At 35.3% G+C, this 18,914-nt stretch overlaps 2 protein-coding genes across 2 annotated transcripts; both read right to left on the bottom strand.

Moving 5' to 3' along the window:
• Window positions 1-1,238: 1,238 nt before the first annotated feature.
• Window positions 1,239-4,461, bottom strand: LOC107486674 (uncharacterized). The gene is made up of 2 exons (XM_016107231.3): window positions 4,262-4,461; window positions 1,239-3,080 (listed from the first exon to the last, which is right to left on the bottom strand). The coding sequence occupies exon 2, from the start codon at window positions 3,029-3,031 to the stop codon at window positions 1,535-1,537; it is 1,497 nt and encodes a 498-aa protein (XP_015962717.1). The 5' UTR covers window positions 3,032-3,080; window positions 4,262-4,461; the 3' UTR covers window positions 1,239-1,534.
• Window positions 4,462-15,839: 11,378 nt separating this feature from the next.
• LOC107486675 (uncharacterized) lies at window positions 15,840-18,370 on the bottom strand. Its single transcript, XM_016107232.3, has 2 exons — window positions 18,165-18,370; window positions 15,840-17,326 (listed from the first exon to the last, which is right to left on the bottom strand). Exon 2 carries the CDS (start codon window positions 17,194-17,196, stop codon window positions 16,375-16,377), a length of 822 nt encoding a protein of 273 aa, XP_015962718.1. The 5' UTR covers window positions 17,197-17,326; window positions 18,165-18,370; the 3' UTR covers window positions 15,840-16,374.
• Window positions 18,371-18,914: the final 544 nt, after the last annotated feature.

Raw genomic sequence — 18,914 nt, 5'->3', positions numbered from 1 at the left:
TCTGACTAAGATAAGAGGGATGTTTGAATTCAAAAGTTAGTTAGGAGCTTTAGAGGGCCGGTTCAGGGCCTTCTAGAGGGACGAAAACGGGTTGACCCGAGGAGCCGGGTTTGGGTTCGGTTACGGGTCCGGGATCCGTGGGTCGGATCCGTAACAACTATAATTTCTAAAAATAAATATGAATTTCTTACGGACAGTTCTGTTTGCACTTTCTTCCGACAGTTCCATCTGCGCTTTCTTCAGTTCCGTCTGCACTTCCTTCTAGCAATTTCGTCTGCACCTTCTTCCCGCAGTTCCGTATGTGCCTTTTTATTGCAGTTCCGTCTGCGCCTTCTTTCCGGCAGTTCCGTCCGTACTTTCTTTCAGCAGTTCTATCTACGCTTCTTTCCGGCTCTGTTTCAGCTGTTCCATCTGCACTCTATGCGCTCTCTCTGAAGATCGCTACTTGTTCTTTTTCCCTCAAGCACAATATTTCCTTCTATGTTTCTACATCACCGTGCCACACGCGTCTTCCTCAACCATTTCATCAGAACCTATCTAAACTATGGATTATTGACATCTTTCATCCACCAACTTGCGGGGACATATTAAATTCTTATTATATTTTTATTTATTATTTTATCTTTTTCTTCTAGAAATAAACTTTATTAAGTTGTTATTTTTATGTTTATTTTGGTTATTTTACCTTATTTTAAAATCCAAAATAATTTAGTAATTATTATAAATAGATAGTATTATTCTCCCAAAATATTAAACAACAACAACATACAATAAAAAAAATTTTCATCTTTTTTTTATTCTTTCACAGTTTTATTAATATACCCAAAAAGAATTTATAACATACTATCGTAGGGTAAAGTATAATAATGATATTAAGTGATAGTAAAATTTAATACTCATCCTAAATTAAACTAGTTATAAATATGAATACATAATTTGCTATGTGATGTCGAGAAATTAGTGTTTTTTTTACCGAAAAATAATTATATTATATCGAAACTAAAAATTATTTATCAAATAAAAATATATTAAAGTTACTATATTATTATTAAAAATTTAATTATTTTTCTATGATAAATTTAAATATTTATTTTATTATCAAATATTTAATTATTTCAGTATATAACTTATATAAATATACATAGAAATATAGTGATTATTTTGGTTAACATAAAAATTTAATCTATAATTAGCACATAAGGTAATATAAGAGGGGAACACAAGATTCTTCTTCCAATTTTACACACATACTTCAATATCATTATTCTTATTCTTATTAGCTTCTACATGCAAAAGACAAATTTACCCCTAGTTCCTACAGAGCCACATATACAGCTTGTTGACTCTAATCTACTTCAACAAGCTTGGGCTTATTTTCAAAATTCTAGTGCCTTATTCCATATTAACTTGCAATACTATGTTCTTTGTTATGGGCACACAGATCCTATTACAAGAAATTCAAGATCATACTATAGAATTTAGTATTACTAAAAAAAGAAAACTTGTCTACCATAAAAGGAAAAAATTTAGTAACCTATTGTGCTAGGGTGTTTTTCAAAGGGCTCTTGCTGTTCTGTTGAGATATTATAGATTCAAAGGCGCCAACCAATGCCTTAACCTTGCTCCTCTGAATCTCAACAAGTTTATTTGCAGTTTCCTCAATCACATTGTTCATCAAAGCCTCCCCATATTTCTTTCCCTTCAAATTATTCCTAAAAACAACACCTTGTGCAGCTTCACCCTTAGCATTATTCCACAACATGCTTCCTCTCTTGAACTTTAGATTCCTTGGATTGTGTCTTTTCTCAGTTTGAGTTTCAACCATTTGCCTGCTAAAGATATTAACTTTTCTTAACACTTGGCCCTCCTCCTCTTTCGAGCATGCAATTTCATCTTTTCTAGGCTTGTCATTCTCCTCAGCTTCCAAAGTATTATTATTGTTCACATTTTCCATGCATGCAATTCCATTGCTTCCTGAAGAAGTATCCTCCCCAAACTCAGTGGTTGCTTTTTCAGTTTCCATTCCGCGTTCTTCGGATGAGGATTGAGTGAGTGGTGAATTGGAGAGGGATGATTTGGTATCTGGGCTTTCATTTTGATGATCGGATTGCAAAGTTTGGCTTTCGTTTTCAACCTCGAGAATATACAAAGTCTTTTCCTCAACCTCATTGTGTTGTGGTTCAGGATTTTCTCTTCTAGGCTTGGTTTGGTTCTTGAGATTAGAGGCAATTTTCAGGCTTTTGTGCTTCCTTGCATTAATACTTGGAATTCTCTTGAGAGAAGCTTTCAATGATGGCAAAGAAACTCTTGAAGGTGAAGCTACTGCGGAAATGGCTTCCCTCTTCTTTTCGATCTTAATCTCCCTACTCTTACTGCCACCAAAGTCCATTGAGGAATTCTTAGAAACCGTTTTCCTCGTTGCCTCCGCGTTTGCATTCACAGAAATCACATGCTTGTCAGACAACTCAATATCTTTTGAAGAAGGCTTCTTTGATGAAGTTCCAATTATTTTCGCCGTTGAAATCAGTGGAGTCTCCTCCTTCTTGGAAATTTCTCTTGAAGAAGTTCCTTCCCTCATTTTCTTGGCCAATGATGTTCTGTTCCTGTTCATTGGAACTTCATTCCTAATTTGTTTTTGACTGTCTGAAGTATGAGAATTTTGGACCATAGATTTAACTGATTCGTTGTTCTTGAACACTGATATCTTTTGCATTGCTTTTGAATCAAGCGATGCTCTGTGCTTGTCAACAAAGATAGTTACCCCTCCGATCACCTCTTCCGAATTTTGCCGAAGAATTTTTCTTTCGCCGCTTTTAGGAATAGAAGGTCTCTTCTTTGCTTCAGTTTCCTCATTCTTCCCAAGTTTACAATGATCATGACAGGAGCCAGTGGAAGATCTTAGATAATGAGGAAGAGCTTTTTGTTCACCAATTCCAGCACTTAATTTTCCGGTGGAGTGCCTTCTCAATTCACCCCGACCGGACATGGTTACTTCTGTAATCATTGCTATATCGATGTTTGAGGGAGCCATGAATCAGATAGGAGATGAGGAATGCAGAACAAGATTCAGAGCTTGACCACTGAAACAAGGATAACAAAACTACCTTAGAATGATGCAAATACAGATATACAATACAAAATGGAAACTTATGAAAATGCCTATTAAAACAGAAAACTAAAAACAAAATGTGCATTCAAAATTTATAGTCATAGTACATAATTTAAGGGTAAACAATAAACATCAATAATGGTAAGGTGACAAAGCATGAAACTATATCAACCAAAGTGCATCATATCATGAAAAATACTTACTACCTCCAAATCAAAATCTTTGAAAGTTGGAGAAAGAAATTATTTTTAAAAAACTCAATCTCCATTTAGGGAAAACATTTTATGAATGCTTAGCAGAATGCCAAGGCAACATCAGAGTTACTTGTTTTGCATCTGATTCTAATCCATAAAATCTAGGATTCTAGATTAATATACACAAAATAAGATTACATGAAACAATAAATGCAACAGCAAGAAGCCACAAAGGCACAAAAATCTTGTAAAGGAGCGATAGCTTCAAACACTAAAATAAAAAAATATTAAAAAAGAAGAGAGAGGCTCCATTCAATAAACTACTAAATTTTACAAACATGCCTTTGAAATGGAAAAGAAAATGATACATCTTGAAAACAATTAAACATATATTATATGAGTGTATAAATTATGCACCTCTAAGCTTTAATTAACTGTACCTAAATATAAAAGGCATTTAAAGTCACATCACCAAAGTAACCTTTCATCTAAGGAAGAAATCAGAGAAGAAGAAGAAGAAGAAGAGGAAGAACAACAACAATAAATTCAATCTGGGAAATTTGAATTACAAACACTATAATCAACTTGAAATTATTACAGCAGATGATCAAATGCATCAGAACATTCATTCAAAACAAAATCAGGAACATGCAGCCCTTTTTCATGCCAACACCACACACACATTTTAAGAAAATATTCATATTCATATTCAGAAGAAACCATCACCTTGAACTCGTTCACCAGTAACAAAAGCACATCAGAAAAATCAGACAACCATAATGCTCAAGCAATGTTTAGTTCTTCACAAAGCACCACCGTAAACAAAACACACCCAAACGAAGCCATAAAGAGATGTATAAGGAGAGTAGCATACCCATATCAATAATCCAATCAAGATCATACATTTATGCGAACCCACATGATAATTTTTGAAGCTATAACGGGTAGTAGCATTTACCTTTTGTTATATACAGAGTTTTCAGAGCAAAAAAAACAGAGGATGCTGCAACAGAAAGAGAAGGAAAAGAAACAGAACGTAACAGAGTGAACACTGAGCCACTCCTTTATTTAGTTGGGTTTAAAAAAGAAGGATTTTGCTTTGAGATTTGAACTGCATGCAAAGCAAGTAACTGTTTCTGGTTTGTTTCGTTTCCTATGTTTCGGTGAACTCTGTTTCTTCTTCAGTGCGCGTTTGTTATAAGAGAGAGAACATTGGATTTCTATTCTTTTTTTTTTTCCTAAAAACAAGAGTAAAAATAATTTTTTTGGACCTTTTTTGGGGTCCCATTTGAAAAATCTTGATCAAAATTCGAAATTTAATGCACCAATATTACTAGTTAAGGGGAAAAAATCTATTTAAAATTAAATGGCATGCAATTAAAAACGAAACTTATTAATTTGGAGTTGGTAAAATTGTGAAGATATTTGGCAAAAAAATCTTTATATGAATATTAATTTTGGTAGTTGAAAATTAATTTTGGTCATTGCGATTCTTTTTCTATGTTTTTTTCAATTTTGGACATTGAATTGTCCTTTTTATTTTTTAATTTCAAATTCTGATTTTCTGTAATTATTAACATGTATTTTTAAACAGAAAAGCTCTGCATACAAGCCATTAGGGCTTGTATGCTTTACAAGTTCATTAAGCAATAAAACAAAAAACGCGTTTCTCCACATACGTTGTATACACGCGCTATATAAGATCCCGCGTATATCTAACTACTAAATTTAAAAGATTTGTTTCCTTCTTCGTTTTCGTTATTTTGAGATTTGGTTGTTCTTCTTCTCGCGCGTCTTCCCTCCTTCTTCTCCATCGTTCTTTTCCTCTCCTTTTCTCACTGGTATGTTCTTCGTTTACGTTACTTTCCTCTCTCTGTACAACTCGAGTTTCGTTTTCTATTTTGATTTGTTGTTTTCTGAAATCAAAGTTTGAACTCGTTTTGAAGATAATGGATCATTCAACCTCGGATTGTCAGCTGAATCCAGGCGAGGTGGATTATGAATTTGAATCTAATGAAGTTCCTGAGGTTTGATTTACATAGGATTAGTATGAATTTTCTTGCAGTAATTTTTATAGCATTGTGTAGTTGAAAAATTGCTGAACATTGACTATGAAACTAACACGTTAACATGAATCTGTCGATTCAATGTATTAGTTGTAATTAATTATCTGAAATTTATAGCAGACACTCGGGTGTAGATTAGGTCTTTTTTGGGTGTATTTTTGCTAGAAGTGTGGGTGTATTTACACTTTACTAGTTTTTTGTTATTTTAATTGAGTTATTGTTATTCAGGTGTATTATATCAGACATGATTAGGTGTGTTTTTAGTTTTTGATGGTGTATTTTGCAGCCTGTGTATTTACAGTTTATGGCTTTTATTGTCATTTTAGTTGAGTTGTTGTGGTTCGGGTGTATCATATTAGACATGATTGGGTGTATTTGAATCATATCTATGGGTGTATTTATAGTTTTTGACATGGTGTATTCTGCAACCTCTCTCTGTTGTTGATGACCAGTTTATTCCGAAGGTTAGAATGACCTTTACCACCCTTGAAGATGCTGGAAAATTTTACAGGAACCACGCCAAGGTTGCAGGTTTTTCTACAAGAGTTTCGGAGCACAAATAGGAAGGGGAACGAGATTAAGAATCAATTGATTACATGTAGCAGAGAGGGAAAATGGAAATCTAAAATATCTCCGACCGAGAAGACGAATCCGACAGCCGGTTTAAACTGTCCTGCAAGAATTTATATACACACATTGAAGGATGTCGGTGCTTGGATCATTTCAAAAGTTGTGCTGGATCATTCACACTCCTGCTGTCCAAGTAAAGCAGAGATGCTCAAACAGCACAAGGAACTAAGCATGTCCATTCGTCGTACAATAGAGAATAACAAGGAGGCCGGTATCAGACCAAGAAAACCTACCAATCATTTGTTGCGGCTGCCGGGGGTCACCGTGAGTTAGATTTTATCGAAAGGGACGTGAGAAATTACATTACTAGGAAAGTGCGGAATGTTTCCGAACAAGAAGATGCAAAGGAATTCGGGAAATATTTGTTAAGAATGAAAGAGAAGAATCAGAATTTCTTTTTTGAGCTTGAACTCGAGGAGGATCAATCGATTAAGTTGGCTTTTTGGGCCGATGCAAGAAGTAGAGCTGCCTTTGAGTATTTCGGAGACGTCATTTTATTTGACACCACCTACAATACAAACAGGTAACAAACTGCCCCTGTTTATGATGCTAAATTAATGTATTTTTATGAATCTGTAGCAGAGGTGTATATTGGTTGTTTTTTGGGTGTATACGAAGCATGTGTTGGGGTGTACCTAATGATTTTGCATTCTGCACTATGGTAATTTGTTTTCAGGTATAATTTGGTCTGTGGTTCTTTTGTCGGGGTGAATCACCACGGTCAGTCAACACTTCTTGGATGCTCTTTGATGAAAAACAAAGAAATTGAATCATTCAAATGGTTATTTCAATGTTGGCTTCGTTGCATGGGAGGAAACGCTCCGAAAGGGTTTCTCACCGATCAATGCGCATCAATGAAAAGGGCTTTAGAGGCCTGTATGCCAACAACAATTCACCGTTGGTATATTTGGCACATCATGAAGAAGATTCCAAGCAAATTAAACGGGTACAAGGGACATGCAGATATTGAACAAGAAATGAGCCAAATTGTTTTTAACTCTCATAGCAAAGACTCATTCGATAGGAATTGGAACGATTTTCTGCTGAATTTTGGTCTTGTGGACAACAAGTGGCTTTCAGGTAATGTCTTTTTAAAATCTGCAGCAGAGGTGTAAATTGCATGTTTTTTCGGGTGTATTTATAGTCTGTGTTTGGGTGTATTATGCAGATATGTATGAAGACCGTCATATATGGGTTCCTATCTATCTGGATCACCACTTCTAGGCAGGGATGAGAAGCACACAAAGGAGCGAGAGCATGCATTCATTTTTTAACAAGTTTATCACTCGGAACAGCTTGCTTATTCAGTTCGTCAAACAATACGATAATTGCCTCGGAAGCAGGGAGCAAGCAAAGAGAGAATCAGATGCTGCAGATTTTCATACGGTCATACCGTGTGCAACCAAATCCTCCATTGAAGCTCAGTTTTAAGATGTGTACACTCATCAAAAGTTTAGGGAAGTCCAAGCGCAATTCAGAGGAAAGGCGAATTGCATCACCAAATTAACGAATTCCGCTCTAGGCTATTCAGTATACGAAGTCGGAGAACAAGTTTCCAGCTCAATATTCAACAAGTTTGTGGTTACCTACGACTCAGTTGCAGCCGAGGTAAAATGCCAATGCTTATTATTCGAGTCGAGAGGGATACTATGCCGTCACGCACTAAGCGTGTTAAGCTTCGAACAAGTAAGCCAAGTGTCCGAGTCGAGAGGGATACTGTGTCATCACGCACTAAGCGTGTTAAGCTTTGAACAAGTAAGCCAAGTGTCACCTAGATATATACTGGAACGATGGAGCAAGAAGGTAAAGAGGCGACACACACACATCAAGAGCAGCCACGACGAGCCACTTTTGGAGCCAAAAAGCAAGAGGTTTGATGAATTAGTTTTTCGTTCGCAAAATATTTGCGAATTTGCATCCGAATCGGAGGAGATGACTGCATTTCTGCACCGTGCGTACGATAACGTCATGGCCGAGATGGAATCATTAAAAGCCAAAAGGAATGGGACATCTTCTTTATCCCACGAAGACGCCAACTTGGAATCCGTTAACAAGCTTCAAAGCCCGCCAAGGATCCGAACAAGAGGACGTCCAAAAAATAGGCTATGTTCAAAGTTGGACAAACAGATTGCAAATGCCACAAAGAAGAAAAAAACGAAAGTTTTAAGCAAGGTAAAAGTAATGTTCTTTAAATTTGTGGTGATTGAGTTTATTTTTCTCGTTAATAGTTTAGCTAATATGTGACTGTTATATTCAAATAAACCTGTTTGATGCTGCATCAGTGTTGCATTCAAATTCCAGCCAATATCAAGGACATGTTATGAATTATCAGTTTACGGTACCAGCAGCAGTGGATAACTCTTTGGGTGTATAGTCTTACAGAATATGGGTGTAAAAGCACTGTTTCGCTTGGGTGTATTTTTGTGAATTCACATTTTACATTTTAAGTGTTTAGGGTTCAGGGTTTTAGTCTCAAAGCATCATGGAGGGATAGATTTCAGGGTGTATATTCAACTTTATTTGGGTTTAAAAAATCGCAGGTTATGGGTGTATATTTGATTTGATATTTTTCTTCATATTTTGGTACCTGTAATTCATACATTTTGAATACAGCACAGACAGTTTAACAGCACATAGAGTTTGGGTGTATATTTTAAGAAATCTTGGGTGTATATTAAACCCCCCGTTAGGTGTAAATTTTATAATCTGCCTTGATGTTTTCCTTCATATTTAACCACCTGTAATACAATTTTTGAATACAGCACAGACAGTTTAACAGCACATATAGTTTAACTATGGAAAAAAATTTCATTGAATAGAAGTTGTTTATAAATGGCAATTTTTTACAGCATTTGTTCAATTTACAAACTAGCTAGCAGTTGGATTACTCATTTTCTATATCAGTAGAATTTATCTGACAAAACGGACTCAATAATATGAAGGATAGCTTCGACAGTCTTATTGCATTACTCGCTCTAATTGCTTCATCTCTCTCTTTACTCATTTCACTGAATAGTATCCGCGAAGCATACTCCACTCTTTAGTGGTCCACCTCGTCCTACAATTAAAAAGTATATTATGTTTAAACAGCAATATTAATTCATTAAAGTAATACAGAGTTATATAGTTCTAAAGACAATTACCTATTTCTAATTATCCCATTCATACTTCCCCTTTTTAATGTTTTCCGGCTCAATTAACTCAAGCCACTTCATAACGTAGATAGCGCAGTCATATCTGAAAATGAAGAAAATAAATTACAAATCTCATTTAGGAAAGTTTAATGTTCAGAGTCACAAATTTATACGTTGATTTTTGGCCTGATATTTTGACGTATTATGCTTTAATTTCCTTCTCCTTCTCGCCTTTCTTCAGAGGTTCCCCGCCAACATATGCTCTCATTCTTGAAATTACATATCCCTTAAATACCAAAACAAATCAGTAATACACCCAACTTGATCCACAAAATACACCCAAATGGTTCCACAAAATACACCCAAAGGACAACACAGAGCCAACTTACAGTGAATTTATTAAGCTGCTTTCTCTCCTCGCTTGGAGTTTTCTTGTGTAGCGGGTCAAGTATATGAAATCTCCGCTTTTTTGTATCAATCACCCATAACCACCAATGGTCCGCGTAGCAAACAGGTGCAAAAATCTGAAGGATTGCCATATTTCAACAGTGTGTTATTTTATTTAGCATATAAGTAAAGAACGGTACTAACAAATTTTACAAATGAAAACTTACATATGGATGCGAAGTTATTTTTTTTGCATCTATGAAGGGAATAAAACTTGGGTAGTCTTCCACCCTGAATTCTTTATTGGTTCTAGGTGATATGAATTCCCCGTTTGGGTGCTTCGAAACGGCCATGTTCTGCAACAATTGTTAAACAACAAATGAAATATTGAAAATACACCCAAGTGAATACTATAAATACACTCAAATGACTACACAACTTACACCCAATTGAACTTAAAAAATATACCCAAGTGAATGCAGAAAATACACCCAAAATTCGTAGAAGTAACACTTACCACAATATCGGAAGGGAGACAGTATATTTGTTTTTGAAACCTTTTATCATTTGTCTGGTTGAGGATGAGGCACATGGCAGATACAATCTAGAAATATATGCCAAAATGAATTTATATTAATAAACATTGTAGTAAACTTTGGTGTAAAAACATTAATGTTATTCTTATATTACCTCAGCTTCTATAAAAGTTGCTGGCTGGAGTGATGCAATGTGCATTTTTGTCAAAATGTATTTATCTTGGGCCATCAAAGTGCACATGTTTTCATACTCGTTAGTTCCGCCATCTGCGTATGTCTTCACTCGCTTCCCCCAAATGTAGCACTTCTGTTTCATATCATCCGTATTCTTATTTATCCCCGCAGGAGTTTCAAACCTCCCAGAACTTTCTCCCCCAGTCTCCCTTTGAATTTGTGGACTTTTACTTTCTTCTTTTGTTGCATTTCTTGCTATTTTTTGTACCAAATCGTCTAATTGTTCTAGCAAATTTGCAGTTTCTGGAGATTTTGCCTTTTCTGTCTCCTGCGTTGACGCTCCCTCCTAGCTTGAATCAGTCAAGCCAAGGCTGAATGATGGCACTGGATCTGTTTTAGGAACATAGGATGCTGTCTGTGCCATCATCATCAGGGCAGCAACGTCTTCTGCGGCTGGATGACTGTGTCATCATGTATAACATATTATAAGAGTAAGAATATACAGATCATAAGCAAAGATTGATTTTAGTCTGATGAACTTACATTTTAGATGGAGCTGGGGGAAGCGTGGGTGTGGTTTCTTGAAGTTGTTGGGGGGTTCAGGAGTGCTGCACAGTTAAACAAAATTAATCATGGGGTAAAAAAAAACTACTCAGGAACAATATACACCCAAACTATTAGCTAATATACACCCGAACTGTAACCCAATATACACCCAAACTCTAAACAAATATTCACCCAATACTATTTCTTACGTTTCTGTAGTTCCTTCAATCTGTAGCAGAGGGGTTGGTTCAAAATCTGACTCAGGTATTTCTTGAAGTTCTGGCACAGTGGTTGTTTGGGACGCCGGCACAAAAACTTGAATTGGGACTCTAAACAAGAAGAAAAATGAAAGGTTAACAATGTATTTGAAAATAATAAGGTTATAAGGTTGAAATATTCTTGGAAAACTCACACTGCAAGCGGTTCCGACGGTGTTTGTTCCCTCACAACCATCATATTCGAATCAGCCGGCTCACTGGCTGATTGTTAAACCGGACTCAACCTAAAATACACCCAAAGAAAGTCAAAAAATACACCCGAACAATTTAAAAAGAAGACAGGCTTTGTTTTTTGAGAACTTACATACTTACAATTTTTGCTTTTTTTCCTGCCTTTTTTTCTTGAATAAAATAATAAAGGGCTTTTTTTTCTAAAAAAAATATATACAGAATTAGAAGTAGAAGGTAATAGAAGAACAAAAGTAACGGTTATTTGAAAGAGAAATTACATGCTCTCTGATGGCTGGTTTACACTACTCTGTTCTGTGCGTCCTTGAGAGGAAGGATCATCACTTCCCAAGTTCACAGCCGGTATTCTAAACAGATTTCATGTTATTCAGACAAAATAAGAGACATGTATTAAATACACCCAAATGAATGCACAAGATACAACGAACTGAATGGACAATATACACCCAAGACAACAAACGAAATATCCCAACTCAATAAACAACATACACCCAACTTGATCCACAAAATACACCCAAATGGTTCCACAAAATACACCCAAACCATGATAACAAGATTTTATTAAATAAAGCATCTTACGTTTCAGAGGAGACATATCGACCTTCTGTCGATCGCAGGTCAGCTTCGTTCTCCCTGCGAAACAAGAAACAATTATTAGGAAAGAAAACACACCAAAATTGAAATAGACAGCCCAGCAAGATACACCCCTCTGCAGCAGATTTATCAACGTTTTCCCTTAGCAATTCATCTAGCTCTTCACTTGATATTTCATATCTCTCACTACATTCATAAAAGAAGATGTTAACAAAAATAATTACGATGATAGACGGTAATATAGCTTACGAGGTACTGTACCCATCAAAGTATTGATCTTCTTCAGGAGGTGAATCCTCCACAACAACTTTTTTCTTTTTTGGTTGTGTTCTGGGTGGAAAAAAAGAATACCAATCAGAAATAAAAAATTAATTTTAAAAAAAAAGAGTACCAATCAGAAATAAAAAATTAATTTTATCACAGAATATTATCCAAATAAGTGCTTTACTTTTTTGGTGTTGTTTTTGTCTTTTTCTTTTTCTTTTCCTTCTCCACCGGTGATGATTCTTCACTCCTATAAGTTAATAATAGACACTTCAGTTAATACACAAAATCTTTATAATGAAGCCAAAAGAAAGGAGTAATAATTTCAGGACATTACTCATCACTTGATTCAGATTCAGATTCTGAATCAGAATCTGACTCCTCTTGACTCTTCTTTCTTTTTCTGGAGTCCATTCTGGAAGGCAAAAAATTATTATTTAGAACATACTAAAAATACACCCAAATGAATGCACAAGATACACCCAACTGAATATACAATATACACCAACGCAGCAAACGAAACACACCCAGCTTAATAAACTACATACACCCAACGTGATCAACAAAATACACCCAACTCGAAAAAGAAATTACACCCAAGTATGGTACTTACTTTTTCCCCTTTTTGCTGGGGTGTTTTCTTCCTGAATCCTCTGAGTCTTCTTGAGTCTCAGACTCAGAGGTAGAACTGTTACTGTCAGTAGTTGTTTCTGTCTCCGAAGACGATGTTGAACTCGCCTTCCTTTTTTTGTTTTCTTTATTTCTTGTTTTTTTTTCATTTTTTTCATTTTTTCTCTTGTCTCCGCCATCTTCACAATCCCCTGAAATATTAGATATTTTAGTTAGCAGCATTCAGGTAAATAAAATACATCAAACATATTATATTTACTTACCAAAATTTTCTCTCTTTCTGCAGTCATTCTTTCCACCAACTGCTCCTTACTCCAGTTGGCAATCCATGGTTTTGGTGGTCTTTCAGCCCTCTTCTTCCCTTTGTTTTTTGAAAGATGAAAGTAAATTATCATCAGGGTAAAGAGGCAGCCATCAATTGCCTTCTTCTTTTTCTCCTTGTAGTCTGTGATGCCCTTGACAATGAAGGTCAAAACATGCCCCCCCAGTTTCGCTCTGTGATACTGTCCATCTGAAAAATTGGGGGCAGGTGGATAGACGAGATTTTGTTTATCCTCGTTGGCAAAAGGAACGCCATCTGTATATAGAGGATGAATATCCTCTTGAACATCAGGCGTTCCTCTTCGTTACCAACGCCGATTTCCATCATCTCATCGGTAAGACTTTTGAGGGTCTTACCCTGGAATCTTCTAAAAATTATTTTGTCATCCTCAGAAAGTTTCTTATAGTCAACTTTCTCAGGAAATAGATCTCCTACAAAAAGGAAAACAACAAAGTATCAAAGTCAGTTCAAATACACCCAAGCATCAACTTAAATACACCCAAGCATCAACTTAATATACACCTATCATTCTGAGCTAGTTACCTGTTGCATTGATGCCAAGCGCATGACCTATCTTTCTTGGTGTTATTTTGAAAGAACCATATCCTGTTTCCAGTCTGTTCTCCCCAAGTTTAAAGTTGTTTGCTAGCTCCCTTAACAGTTGGTGATGCACCCTTAGTGGTGGGATGTGCATCAACCCACCGAATCCGAGATCCCTCATAATCGCCTTCTTCTCCTCACTCATGTTTCTGAATTTATCACTTAGGAGATGTGTGGCACACTTAAGGTCTTTTGTTTGGTTTCTTGCTGCCATTTTCTCTGAAACGAAAAATACACCCAAAGATATCAGTAAGATACACCCATATATATGAGTCAGATACACCCATTAATAACAGTAAGATACACCCATTGATAACAGTGAGATGCACCCATAGATATGATTCAGATACATCCATATATGTCAGTCAGATATCACTCAAACATGCTTCAATATCAAGCAACATTACAAGGTCAAGCAGTATACACCCCCAATATACGGAATATACCCCCAAAAATCAGTTACCAGAAGATCTAGAACAACAAGAATAACAGGAGAACTTAGAACAACAACGTAGAAGAACAGTGTAACAAAGAAGCAAGAATAACAGTAAACCCTAGAACAACGACGTAGAAGAAAAGTAAAACCTAGTTCGTAATCTGAAAAATATACAGGAATCTTAATGAACTTACCTTGAGTATTGTTGCTTTGTTTTCTCTTCAGATTCTTGATGGAGAGTTTGATGGTGTGTTGATGGAGGTTTCGAAGGTTAGCGACGACTCGTATATTTTGAACTTCGATTTTCGCTCGAAAATGGAAGGGTTGCTTTGTTTTCGAATCGCTTTGAGAAGTGGAAGAAGTGGAAGAGTCTGCCATATACTCGTAGCATGCGTAACCGTTTGAGTGGCGAGCGCGTGAATGTGACGCTCCATTCAATCCGTCTTCATGCGCGTGAGTTGTATTTGGGCTGGGCCAACTTGTAAACTTGTAAGCTTGTATGTGTAGCAAGCCCGATTTTTAAAATATATATTTTTTTGGAGTTTCTTTCTTCTCTTTATGTTCTGTTTATAAAAGATGTATTCTGTTAAAATAGAAAAAGATCATCTTTAAGAACAAGTTAACAATTTTGTAAGATAAAAATTTAGGTTCAGTCAACTTAATGTGAAGTTGATAACTTAAAGTTATTAAATAAAAATTTAGTAAAATCAATCAAATCATTTAACAGTTTTCTTTAGTTGCAGTTGGTTCACTTGGTTGGAGTTGAGTCCAAAACCTTTGAAATAAAGAAGAGGTGAAATGCTATGTAAGCTAACACTCATTGACATAAAATACGTCTCAATTATCTGCCTGAACTTAAGTAAAAAAAAAAAAAAAAAAAATGAAGGAAAGAAGAAGAAGACATGCAAACTTTTCATAATTCCTATGATCAAGACATGTATGTCTTTTTCAACCTAATAAAAGGACTATGTCCTATCTTCCTTCAGATATTATCAGAAACTTGATATCCGATATGCAAGGACAAGCTAATTAGAAAGAATTAGAAACTAAAACCCAACAAACAGCACAATATGGTTTGTCAAATAAGTGAAATAATTAATAAGGAATCTTCAAGGAAACAACTAAGGGAAGAATCGACGTGTGGTTTTGTCATTTTCGAAGATATTCTTATTGCTAATAGTGCTTCAGTCCTTCTCTAATCTCGTGTCCAGGCTTGTAGAGCTAACAAGTTTTATCCCATTTAGTAGATAGTTTTAAGCAAGATGGTGAAAGGGACGCTATAATTTTATGTGACAAAAAAAAATATCTTTGAATTTAAGGTCAATTTTTATCATATTGTCATTTAACTATATTATATGCAATGAAATATGAATTTAATTTTGATGTATAAAATAATTTTACACGTACAATAATTACATAATTTTAAATTAATAAAAATAACTATCTTTCCATTAACGGCATGAATTATTATCCAAAAAAACAGATATAATTGCATGACTGTGTAAAACGTTTTATACTGTCAATACATCAAAATTAAACTCATGAAATATTAACGACAAAAGATAAATACATCAAAATTAAACTCATAAAATATTGGTGACAAAAGATGAATACGAACATAAATTTAGTATGACAGAATAAAAATATTTAAACAAATATTTATAACTGAATCATGTGTCAGCAAATTGCATTTCAGAATCAGACTAAATTGATCCCACAAAGAGAATCAGCTATTTTATCTTCAGAAAAATCTTAAGTCTCCCAGATTGCTCTACTTCATGATCTTGAGAAAGTGAACATATCAAGACATACACACAAAACAGATATCACAGAGAGCAAGACCTTCAAGCAGACAATAACAAGATAAACAATTCAATAGGTACATGCATACTTACAACTTTGCAAAAATAGTACAACTAAAACAAATGCTGCATTATAAGGAACATACATGCCTCTACAGACAGCAAAATAATAGAATTTTTTTTTTTTATATTGATCCACTTGATAACTACACCAGATTTGTTCTTCAGAAGCTCCAAAACTAATGGAGCAACCATTTGCAAGAAGGAGAAGGCACAAGCTTTGATTCTCCATATTCACTCCGCATGCTTGGTAGCGGTCAACAAGGTTATGCTAAAAACTGAATCCACAACCTCCAACATTGAAAGAGGAATGACCAAGCTTCTAAATGGTGAAGTCGGCTATTGCAAGGAAATCATAGTAGATTAAGGGGGTACTAGACGAAGAAAGACAGCCTTCGCCTTCTTAACACCCGCATTGCAATCTCAAGTGATAATTTCCCTGATAAGCCAATCCAAACTAGGATATGCAAAGTACAAGATGAGAAATGATGGGAGAGCAAACACAATGGTAATAAGTATATACAGAGCCAAAATGGCTGCACTGGCCGGTATTGCATATAAGACAATCAAAAGAAATACGATGATCAAGGGGAACTTTGCTGTCAAGTGAACAAATAAAACCAGGGACTTGCGAATAGATGTATGCAGTCTTTCCATACTGAGGTAGTTACCAGTATTGTGATGAGACCGATTGGAACTAAATGACTCTGGATGGAGAACTTGTCCCCTCCTAATGTTGCCATGGCTTACTTGGCTTCCTGTAGCAAAATTGTCCCTATTTGGAAACACTAGATGATGATGATGATGATGATGATGATGATCCCCATATGAAGTTGAATGGGTCTTCACTCTATCACCATTCATACTCTCAACCATCCAAAGAAGAAAGTAGTTCTTGTGAGGGAACTTCAGATTTCCCCGATAAACTAAACGGAAAGATAGAAGGTTGCACCATGGGCAGGAGATAAAAAGTGGAAGCTGAATTGGAAGTGTTGGAAATTTAACCACAGCCCATTGCAGTCCCAGGATGCAATTTTTACATAGGGTGTGACCGCACCACAAAACATAAGGCACATTTTCGACAATGTTAAAGGATTCCCAGCATATTGGACATTCCAGTCCTTCTTCTCTGCTCACAATAGAAGTCTCATCGTCGGAACATTCAGAAGTAGCGTGAGAAGGCCTTGCACAATCGTTTCTCTGACCCACACTCCCAACAATGCAATTCGAAGCAAAGTTCCACATACTGAATCACAGTGGGTAAAACAACCAAGAAGAAAGCATCATTTTGACCTCATTGTGACAGTTAACAACTAACCCAAATCATCAAGTCCAGAAGCATGTCAAGGGGTTCAGAGTTGTCTCATGGTTAATCCTAATCCCAAAATAAAAATTATCAGATCAGTACCTTAATGTTTTCATGCAATAATGAGAAAAATGCCATCGACAGAATCAGAAACGAAATCATGTTACCTAATCTTATACATGCACTTGACACACTTTATACAATCATAATCAATCAGGAAACAAGATCAGATGTCATGATTAGTAATCCATATCACTACCTCCCTTATACAAGCATTTGACAACTTCTCACAGCATGATTAACTATAAGTACAATACCCTTGAGGTCTGTGCTACTGTTAAATATGAATGTAGTTCCCTTCACTTTTTACAAAACAACATAGCCACAGAATGACAGAAAGCAAAAACTTTTGAATTTGGAAGCCTAACAAGTAACAACATTTGAGACCAAGATCAATCAGTCAAGCATCATACAGAATGCATAATAGAAAAAACTACACAGTTGCCAATAACCTATTAACCTAGTAAGAAATTAATCACAACAGAACATGCATTTGTCTAAAAAATAAACAATACATAAAAACCTAAATATCTCCACTAATATCCATCTGAATAATCAAAACAAGGGAGAAAAATAGGCTTCAATCCCTCGACATTTCTTCTACCCCCCACCCAAACAAAAAAAAATCGAATCAATGAGACATTTCGTCAATCTAATTAATTAGTTACACAACCCAAACAGCGGAAATTGGAAAAAAGATTCAGAAATGCAAATGCCGAACGAGCTGAATTGAAGTTCAAAAATCAATCGCAACCCATCAAATAAAAGAAAAAACCCTAATAAAAAAAATGAATTGCTGCGCAACATTGATGAAATTGAATGCACAGGAAAGAAGATAGATGAGTACCAAACGGTGGAAGCAATTGCAAGCAACAAATTCTGAGGTTAGAGAACGAAAAAAAGGTTCTTTTATTTTCCGTGTCATTGTTGTGTGTTGGTTTCTCTCTCTACAGAGACAGAGGTTTTCTCCGGAAACATGGAGCAGCTTCTTCTCTTCTCTCTCTGACTGAGATCTTTCAGCCAAGTGGCTCCTAAAACGACACCGTGTCATTCACCCAATTCCTTTCTTCTTTTTAGAACTCCAATAATCCAATTCATCATTATTCATTTTTCTATTTTTGGAAAAAGGAAAAAAAAGGAACAAACATCAGAGATATTTTCTTCTACTCTTTTTTGTCTACATTTTAAATTGTTGGTTTTAGTAATTAATAATATAAAATTAATTTGATTACATTTGTACCTTTTATCATATTAAAATAGTTTATTCTAATATAATTGTATATCAAATTCAATATTTAAAAATAAGATTTTATTAATTTATTATATTAAATTTATAAAAATTTTATCATTAATTATCTATCGGAACAATTAAATTTAACTTAGCTTTTTTATTTATGTATAAATTTTTTTTGTTTAGACAAATTAAAAATTCTCGATCCTCTTAAGCATCACAAACTCATACATGCTATACACTAACACATGTATTTAAGAAGGGAAAAATCTACGGGACAAACAATTTTATTGTATGGAAAAGTATAGGGTACCAACATATTACCTGCCAACTTCTGCCAACTCTTATTTATAATTGTGTTTCATG

This window comes from Arachis duranensis, chromosome 4 (genome assembly GCF_000817695.3).
Source record: "Arachis duranensis cultivar V14167 chromosome 4, aradu.V14167.gnm2.J7QH, whole genome shotgun sequence".
NCBI classification, from domain to species: domain Eukaryota; kingdom Viridiplantae; phylum Streptophyta; class Magnoliopsida; order Fabales; family Fabaceae; genus Arachis; species Arachis duranensis.
Note: the sequence above shows the minus strand (reverse complement) of the source record. Positions and strands in the feature narration are given on the sequence as shown.